Source organism: Amaranthus tricolor, chromosome 1, assembly GCF_026212465.1.
Source record: "Amaranthus tricolor cultivar Red isolate AtriRed21 chromosome 1, ASM2621246v1, whole genome shotgun sequence".
NCBI lineage: Eukaryota > Viridiplantae > Streptophyta > Magnoliopsida > Caryophyllales > Amaranthaceae > Amaranthus > Amaranthus tricolor.
This window is the reverse complement of record NC_080047.1, coordinates 8,652,826-8,662,530: the sequence shown is the minus strand read 5'-3', so window position 1 is coordinate 8,662,530 and position 9,705 is coordinate 8,652,826. Positions and strand designations below refer to the sequence as shown.

Below are 9,705 nucleotides of genomic sequence, written 5' to 3'. Positions count from 1 at the left end.
TTAGTTTGGAAATTAATTTTTTCATAGCTTAGGTAGAAATTTTATAAAAAGCTTGGAAATTGTGTAGAATCCAATAACTGGACTTGTAGTCTTGTACACTACAATGGCTCAACACAACTTTGATGTTCAAAAGTCTTTGTCTTACCTATGACTCTATATATATATATATATATATATATATATATATATGAATTGTCGCCGTTCTTCCCTCCCCAGACTCTATGAGCGGGGATACACCGGGTAGGATAATGAATATATATATATATATATATATATATATATATATATATATATATATATATATATATATATATATATAGTTTAACAAGTGCCCTTTGGCCATTCCTGTTTATCAGCATATAACAAGAATGACCCAGAAATCAATATTCCATACTTTATTACATCTGAATTCATCAAAATTAAGTAAATACCAAGAATTCAAGGGGAAATTTCAAGACCTTAAAAAATGACATCACAAGGCAAGTTTTTGAAACATCGTTTGTCGTAGGATATCGTAACATGATGAGGCTGTTTAAATGTTGATTCCTCAGGATTTCATAGCCTGCACTGGTAGAAGTACGATGAACAGAGTATGTAAAGATTGAGTTTACAAAAGGTGGTTTCGGTCAAGCATCAAGGTTGCTCATCTCACCTGAGATGGGGAACAAAGCAAACCAGACGCGTCTGCTCCAATCACAGCAAGCTCACAAACAGTACAGATCTGCCCCTCCTGACTAGGCACGAAACGTGCACTACAATAAGGACACGAGATGTCTTTTTGCCCACGGTAGATTGGCACATATGTAGCCCCACAGACCACAAAAGGGTTTCTGAAATCATAGTCCAATTCAATTGCGTCATTCATGTTCTTCTCAGCTGCCTGAACAACTTGTCGGGCAAGCTTTGCCTGTTGCTCGTTAGTTGGGTTTGTCTCGAGGAGCCGTCTAGCAAAGCTAGCAGCTGTGCTGAGATTCTTTGCCTTGTAACAAACGGTCATGGCATTTTGCAGGGCCAGCCTCAAATGAGGCATTTGAAGATTACAATGAGTAAAGTAAGCAGCGAGTTCCTGTTGACGCTTTGGATCATCTTTCAACTCCCTTCTCTTAGTTTCCATCTTGAGACCCAAGACATACTCCTTCACTATAATTATCAGTTCTTTGACTTCGTCGACTTCTCTTCTGGACTCCACAACTATCAGAGGAATGGTATGTAGAATGCCTAGGAAGATCCGAAGGGCGTCTGAAAACTTACCAGTTGTGGTGGACCTGTAACCAGCCTTAAGCTTCTCTTCTAATTGGGAGAAATTATACACCAAAGCTGGTGGATTCCTCACATTAGGACTGGATGACTCGGTCCACCCTCTTTCCAAGGCTAAAGATATAACAGGAGAAGAAGCAAAAGCACGTAGATAACTGTGACTACCAGCATGAAGATCAAGGAAAATTGATTTCAGGGGAGTAAAATTTTTAATCCCAAGTTGTCGACTAAGCAACCGCATTGCAGTGTCGAAATTTCCAGCAGCTGCATGATCGGCAGCAAGCGATGACTTCTGGATCCAAATTTGACTAACAGGCATGCCAGGATTTGGAGCAACAAAATTTGCGGAGTGGGTACTAACAGAAGCTTTTGGAGATTCCTCCGGCGGAAGATCCAACTCTTCCAAGTCCCATCCTCCTTTTTCCTCATCCTCATCAACTACGTCTTCATCAGCCAAAACATCTGCCGAGTCCCCGTTCTCTATATTCTCAGCATCATTCATGTCCAAATCTTCACCCCAGTTAGCTGGATCCTCCTCTTCATCTTCAACAACACCCCTGTCATACACTTCACTCTGAAAGATACCCTTCATCACTCTCAACAAGGGCCAATCTCCACCACACATAACTGGTGCTGGAGGTATCAAAAGGGAGGGCACTTTACCTTCAGGCAAGGAAGGAATATCATCTCCCAACTTAGAAGCTAACCTCTCAACAGCATCATGCAGCCCATGTACTGAAGCTGTAATGTAAGCCAGAGGCAAATGTCCAGCACTCTCTAATACTTTCACACGCTCCTCCACATCACCTAAATAAAGAGCATTGTGAAATTGACCCATTACATCATTCTTCACCTCAGCAATTTTCAACATTTTGTTCAATTTCTCTACATTCCCTGTCATGAGGTAAAGAAAAGACAACCTCTCAAAATTCTTAGTCCTTTGGTAAGCATATTCTACAATACCAGCATTACCCTGGCGAAGAGCCTCTAAACCTAGCCTATACCAGTGATCTTTCTCATCAATTTCTTTCGCCGAAGCAACTGCAATTTGAATGTTTCCACTCTCTAGAGCTAAATTGAAGCGGGTCCTCTCATCTTTAACAAAATGCAAAGCAACTTCAGGAAATCCTTTTTGCTGTAAATAAGCTATCATCGCCTGACCCACGAGTTGAGAGCTTCTTATCATGTTCACAACATGGTCAAACTTCTTCCTCATCAGGGATAGCTTGAAAATATACTCTGTTGCATCAATAACTATGGCCTTGCTCTTTCCATCCCGATCCAAACAGAAAACTGTATTCCCAGAAACTTTTGTGATATAGATTGGAGCATCAAGTGTTTTAATTATCCCACTATCTCCATTAGGAAGACAATACTTAATGTGGTTCAGAGTTGTATAGATAAAAACTCCACTATCATCCCAGGCTCCACTCTTAACTCGAATTGTTTCATGCAGAGTGCATTGATGAACAAGCTTTTTACTTGCAATAACAATAGCATGTTTGCTCAGTAATGCGACATTCTCCATGTCATTTGACCACACCACATACTTGACAAAAGGGGTTTGAAGTTCACCAAGAACAATTCTCTGTTGAAGGTCAAAAATAACAACCTTGTCTTCTGCCCTACAGAGCAAGCTACCTATACCAGCATAGAATATCGCATCGGTGGCAATAGGCAGGATAGTTTTTTTAGTAACATCGTTCTTCAGATTCTTTATCAGCAATTGGTTGTTGCTTTTGTCAAGCACAGCAAACCTGCTACGGGCAATAAAAACAGCAGATCCTCCAACACCTCTTTTTGCCTCTTGTACCACATCACCACGGCCAAATGAATCTTTAGGTATAACATATAGTTCATAAGACCCACCATCAATATCAGAGCAAACGAGTACAGCATTCTCAGTGGGACTAAAAGAAAGTGTTCGTGGAGCCTGATTCAAACTTGCGGTGCCAGGTCGGCGAATCGGGACAGCTTGGGTATCTCGTTGTGTTGAAAATTCAAAAAACCGTAGAAAACGATCTTTTGCATAAAACATGGTGTCACCACTCACAGAAAATGCAGGGCGCTCTCTCTCCAATTTAAACACAATCATCCCACTGTCATGACCAGCAGCTAGGAGATTCATTTCAGGATGAGCTGCAAGAATCCAAAATCTATCTTGCTCCCGGCGAAATGTCTGAATGCCAGTCCGTTTTGTCACATCCCAGACACGAATACTTTTGTCTTCAGAATTAGAAACAATAATATCCTGTTTGGCATGAAACATAACACAGGACACATTGTTCATGTGTCCCCTCAATGTGTCCACCTCCCAAGCTTTTGTATCTGATAGGATAAAATAAAGTTGCAAATGTGAGTCAATATAATTTCAGCGGAAAACTAATGACCATTTCAATTTTTTCCTAAAAAAAGATTGAACACTTCCAGCTTTAATAAGATAAATAATTCATCTACTACCTTTATATATTCATATAATTTACAACAAAACAACAAAGCCAAAGCCATTTTCCCAAAAATATGAGGTCAGCTACATGAACCAAAACAAATTAACTCTAACAATATGAGGTGGAAGTTAGAACTAACTTCAAAACAAAAGCTTGAATGGCAAAGCTTCAAAATTGAATTTGTATTTACTTTTGCTTTGTAAGAAAACCCTAACTTTTAAATTGATAAAATTACCGAATTGAATTGCGGATCACAGCTATTCACTCGCAAACAAACCCCGGTTGTCAAGGATCATATTGAATTGCAACTCATGGGTAGGTTGGGTGAATCATGTGACACTAGATTGTCCATGTGTCCTCCATTTATTTTAAAATTTTAATTTCTAACATTTCAACTTGTAAATATAAATCATTTTTATTCTTTTCCACTTCACCCTCTTCCTCATCTTGTTTTTAAATCTTAAAGAACCAACTTTAACTTCATTAACGGTCAATATATATACTGTCATTGCACGTTGCCCAAACCATCTTTGAAAATCCTCTATTGTTACTCGTCAATTATGCTCTAAAAAGTTAAAAAATCAAAACTAGCTCTAACTCTCCAAGTAATTAGAACTAGCACAAGGGAATTAAAATCCCAATTCAAAATGCCTACTTATTACACTAAGCTTCCTAAACTAATTATAATAGCATTCGAACTCTTATTGCAAAACCCGTTTGCAATTATCAAAACTGGTGGCACAATTCAGTCGGTTGGACGAATCATGTGACACTGGGTTGCCCACATGAATTTTCTTTTTCCATTTGCTTCGATATTAGACCATCCCAATCTGTACATATAAATCGTTAATTTTCTTTTCCACTTCTCGATTTTTCTCGCCTTGTTGTAAATCCTCAAGTTCCAACTTTCTAACTCCCTATTCGGTTAATCAATACCCCATCATTGCACATTGCCCAAACCACCGTAAATAATTCTCTTTCATCTACTCCTCAATTAACTTCCAAAAAATTTATAATCAAAACTAAATTCCAGGTAATTAGGGCTAGCACACGGGAAGTAAAAAAACAATACGAAAAGCCCCCTTTGTTACAACTAGACTCCTTAACTAATTATTATAGCATTTGAACTCTAATTGCAAAACTCGTACGCAATTTCCAAAATCTAGAACATGCACTTAGTTGTGCCCTTTCTATCTTCCATGCAATTAACCGTCATTTTAGACTCCACCTTCTAAAAAACCCATCAAGTCGTTGCGGGCCTCACGGCACAATGCATGGACGCCCTTGTTGCTTGAATGCATAAATCAACTTCTTCACCTTCATCATTTGTTGCCTCTAATCCTTTCAGTGACCCATAATCAACATTTCCATTATATACTTTTGTATAAGCATAACAATTCATTAATATAGAGTACATGTCTTCTTCTCCATCAACTCGTTTATTATATTAGATGTTAACAACTATCCATATTCTACATTAAACCATACTGTTAAAAACAAAAAAAAAGTATAGAAGAGTTAATATTGTTGTTAGTTCATGCATAGTGTTCAAAAACTCTGTCTTTTCTTTTAAATGTAGATCTCTAGAAAGTGTTACAAAATAAAACTCATGCATTGCAACCGAAGTCAAATTGGCAATTGTTTATGATGATCAAAGTTGAGACTGATTTCAGAACAAGACAACTAGACTCAATTGTGGGAGTTTTTACTAAGAAGAAAATGGTTGGTTAAGGAAATACTATTATATAGCTCCAAAAGAATAACCAACAGTGTAAATTAAGAAAAAAAAAAACACCCAATGCATCAATAAGACCAATAATTTGAAATAAAAAAAGAAAATGAAGGGTGAACCACATTAGAAGTTTAGAACCACATAAAAATAAAGATAAACTCAGTAACAGAAACATAAAAACTCCACTTGTTTAGAAATATGGACGTATAAACAGATATAACCTTATTTTGACTCACTATAATGCCACAATACATCTCCGGAGAATTTACAACGAAGTAACGGACGATCCACATTAGAGCCACTAATTGATAACATTGGATAGCAAATCAATATATAATACAAATTCAAGGGCAAAGCTAGTAACTTAAAGTAAGGGGACCAAAAAATCAATACACTAGCAAAATAATTATAGTCAACTAATAGCAAAATAATTATATACAAAAAGTTTAGTTTCTAAGTTGTATTTAGATGAGAAAATTCTATAATTTGGGATTTGTATAAAGTCTAGGGGCTCTTTCAAAAAATTTATTACAATATAGAAGTATAAAATTTATATTGCATGAGGATTTGAACCACAAACCTCAAATGTTATTTAAAAACGTTAAACACTACACTTTACTTTGAATTTATAAAGCTTAGTTAGCTCTTATATTATATGTTGGTATAATTTAGCAAGGGGTACCAGATTAAAATATAATGTACTGTGTGTATGGAGACGGGATTTGGGCCTCACCCGGCCCACATGTAAGCTTTGCCTGTGATTACAGTGAAAAAAGTTCAGGAAAGAATAGAAAATCCATGCCAACAAAAATAATCTGACGGAATGCGGTTAAGAGAGATGGCACAATAAACTCACCATTCATACGCCACAATTTTACTTGGCGATCATCAGCTCCAGAAACAATCAAGGGCAGAGTTGGATGAAATGCAGCCCAGTTGACCCCTCTGTCATGACCTTCCAAGACATACTTCACCACAGCGTCAACACCGCCAAAAAGATCAGTATTCATCTGACTCAACCGCAACATGTCATCTGCAGAAGAGGGACTTTTCTTTCTTAGTGCCCCAATATCCCATACCCGCACAGTCTGGTCAAGGGAGGCTGACACAACAAGGTCTTCTTTTGGATGAAAGGAGGCACACATCACATAATGATTGTGGCCCGTCAACACAGATATACAGGTCCGTGACTGCCAGTTCCATATGCGAATAGTCTGGTCATCACTGGCACTGACAATCCATGGGTGCTCATGGTGAAACTGCACTGTACGAATGTAATCAAGGTGTCCAAGTAGGGTAAAAAGACACCTGTGAAGTTTATAGTTCCAAACTTTAATCTTGTAATCATCACCTGAAAAAACAAAGAATACATATATACTTTCACTTTAAAAAGTACGCAAAAAATCTCAGGAAAACCCTTTACAACCTAGCAAGATCCAATACAAAAATTAATGCAACTCTGATACAAATATAAAAATAAATAAAATTTAGTTTTTAATGTTCAACTAGTGATGACTGATGAGGAAACACTAAAACCAAGATCTCAATGGAAATTGGAAACACAAGTCAAATTAAAAATGTGTTGTATATATTCATAATGATCCCAAAAAATAAATTTTTATACTATACAAGGGCATGATTTATCTTCAATTATTTCTAAAGAGAGAGAACCTTTATAGATACGCTGCATTTTTTAGTGTAGTCCACTAAGCTCATTATCTTTATAAACAAAAAGACTGTAAAACATATGAGAAAACTTCCTAGCCTCACATCTATGTTACTCAAACTCTTCATTTTGCTTCACGTACCCGTGTCCGATCCTTAATGCTCGGACATTGGTATGGCACTTAGGCACTTCATTTTAGGCGTAAAATTGAATATTTAAACGTATCGAACACTTGGACACGTATCAGTATCCGACATCAGTACCCGAATCCAAGTAACATAGCCTCACATAAATAGTAACCTTTTTTCGCGATTTATGATTTATAAAAACTTATAGCAACATTAAAGAAAAATGAACTCAGATTAACAGATTCATCTCTCCTCAATAATAAGTTTTCAAGTCAAACTACAATGTAGTCCGTAAATTGAAATGAGGCATTATTCTTAGGCCACAATATCCAACAACCCCCTGAAATGATATAGCCTATGAGATAAAAATATACGGTCAACCCAACAACATTCGATAACACCAATGTCATGCCATCAAATGGTTAGAAGGGGTTTGGGGGTCGGACTTATGCTAAGTCTGTGATTACACCCATATCTCAGAATTAGAAGGGTAATTAGGAAAATACAACATATGATTGCAATATGACTTTAAATGCTAGTTCAGGACAGATTTTCGGCCAAAAAACCCGAAGATGTATCTAAGTAAACATTCAAAAAAATAGATTGCTAGAATTGATTGGGAAGTCAAACTTTTGCTTGTGTTCACTTTGCTTGTAGAGAATCCTTTCACCATCTACTAAGACAGCCCAACATCTTGGGATGGTATAAAACAAGGGAACAATTGACAGTTGGTTAATTGGGTTGCACTAAAGGTCACCAAATTTGCCAAATTTGCTCTGACAGTCAGATGCGATAAAAATTGGGATCAAATGTACCAGAGAACAGGAGTGCGGAGTGCACATTACAAAAACTGTACAAACTATTGCTGCTAGGGCCTGCAGCAAGACTAGTTTTCGATTGATACTGATGAAATGTAATTACATGAGGATCATTTCAGCAAACTTCATAGTTTATAATCTATGGAACTTTCATTGCTTCTCAATAGCTAAGGTATAGATTTTACTCTTACAATAATATAAGCATAACAAGTTTCATCAATATCAAGCTGCTTACTCAAAACAAAGATCAACAAAACATAAAAGACATATAGTACAAGACTACAACTATTTTATACCTCCTGAAACAAACAGCGGCTGGGAATTATGGAAATGAACACCACGGACAGGGCCATCATGTTCATCAAACCGATCGATAAGTGTACCCATCCTGTAATCCCATAGCTGGATCACACCACTGTGAAGACTCGCCAAGATCCATGGCCTCTTGCTGTGAAAACTGAGTCCCTTAACCCTATTACTCTTCGTCTCAAACTTTGTCAACATCTCTCAATGATTCACAATTCCTATCTGCCAACAAAATTCACAACCCAATATTCAAAATTCAAATTAAACGCAACGAAACTCTAATTATCCTCATTATTCACCTAATAATCTACTATTTCAAATTGGTTACTCATCTCATCACTTAAACACTTCAAATCAACAACAAATCAAGTAACAAATAACTAGAGTCCAATAAATATGCAATTTTCCTACTAATGCACGTTCAGTATCTCAGTAAAATCAACTGATTAAAACCTAAAAAATGTGATCGAATCAAGAAATGACCTAATTATACAAAATGTGAATACTAGATCAAAGCAAAATAAAATTAACACCCAGTAATATATTACAAGTTAAACCAAAAAGGAACCAGAACCCAGATTAATATGATTAAAAAAGGATCGAATAAAATCATAATATAGAATTCGGAAAGAAAAGATCGATTAGATTGAAGAAATTACCTTCCAGATCTGATATATAAAGTTTAAAAAATGGTATATCAAATGAAGGCCTGATTTTGCATCCAAAATGGAGAGATGAGTATAAGGACGATAGAGAGAGAGAGAGAGAGAGGGGAAAATAGAAAAAGAATTGTGAATTTTAGGAGATAGAAAATGCAGAGGAAGTGAGTTTTTTGTTACTGTATTTATTTTTGTGCATTTACGACGACAGTACTCCCTCCGCTTTTTTTAATTCCCCGAAAATTATTAAACGGAAATAAAGAAAAATATAATTCGATGAAAATATTATTTTACTAGTAAAATACCTGTGTAATATATGATTTTTATAAAGTTTAATATTTATGAATACTTATATGCAAATGTAATTCATGATTATTTAAGACTTGTAATTTGAGTTTATAAAGTTTGATGATCATGTGTTTAAAGTCATTTTTAAAATATTGAGTAATGAATATTTTAATAGATCTCATTAACTAACAATTTTTTATGATAAAAAAATAATTTTCTATTAATTGAGTATACTGTAAATATTTTTGTATGTAAATCAAATTTTCTATTTATTTTGATTTAAAAAGACTTTATTTTTAACATTATTTATACACTCCCAAGTTAATTAATACGATATTATTATTAATTTAATTTATTTTTCTATTATTTGGTTTAATTATATATTCTTAAATACATATCAAAAA

General features: G+C 35.7%; 1 protein-coding gene across 2 annotated transcripts; it reads right to left on the bottom strand.

Moving 5' to 3' along the window:
* Window positions 1-369: 369 nt before the first annotated feature.
* LOC130813841 (coatomer subunit alpha-1) lies at window positions 370-9,203 on the bottom strand. Of its 2 annotated transcripts, XM_057679736.1 has the most exons (5): window positions 9,014-9,203; window positions 8,345-8,576; window positions 6,293-6,787; window positions 653-3,585; window positions 370-567 (listed from the first exon to the last, which is right to left on the bottom strand). In XM_057679736.1, the coding sequence occupies exons 2-5, from the start codon at window positions 8,550-8,552 to the stop codon at window positions 556-558; spliced, it is 3,648 nt and encodes a 1,215-aa protein (XP_057535719.1). In that variant the 5' UTR covers window positions 8,553-8,576; window positions 9,014-9,203; the 3' UTR covers window positions 370-555. The 2 variants fall into 2 exon arrangements, with proteins under 2 accessions (XP_057535719.1, XP_057535727.1); XM_057679744.1 differs by having other exon boundaries at window positions 370-3,585; window positions 9,014-9,187.
* Between the last annotated feature and the right edge of the window lie 502 nt (window positions 9,204-9,705).

Coding starts and splice junctions, on each gene's coding strand:
- LOC130813841 (XM_057679736.1), bottom strand. CDS start 8,552: ATGTTGACAAAGTTTGAGACGAAGAGTAATAGGGTTAAGGGACTCAGT. Junction 6,788..8,344: donor GCCGCTGTTTGTTTCAGGAG/GTATAAAATAGT, acceptor TTGTTTTTTCAG/GTGATGATTACAAGATTAAA. Junction 3,586..6,292: donor AAAATTGTGGCGTATGAATG/GTGAGTTTATTG, acceptor TTATCCTATCAG/ATACAAAAGCTTGGGAGGTG.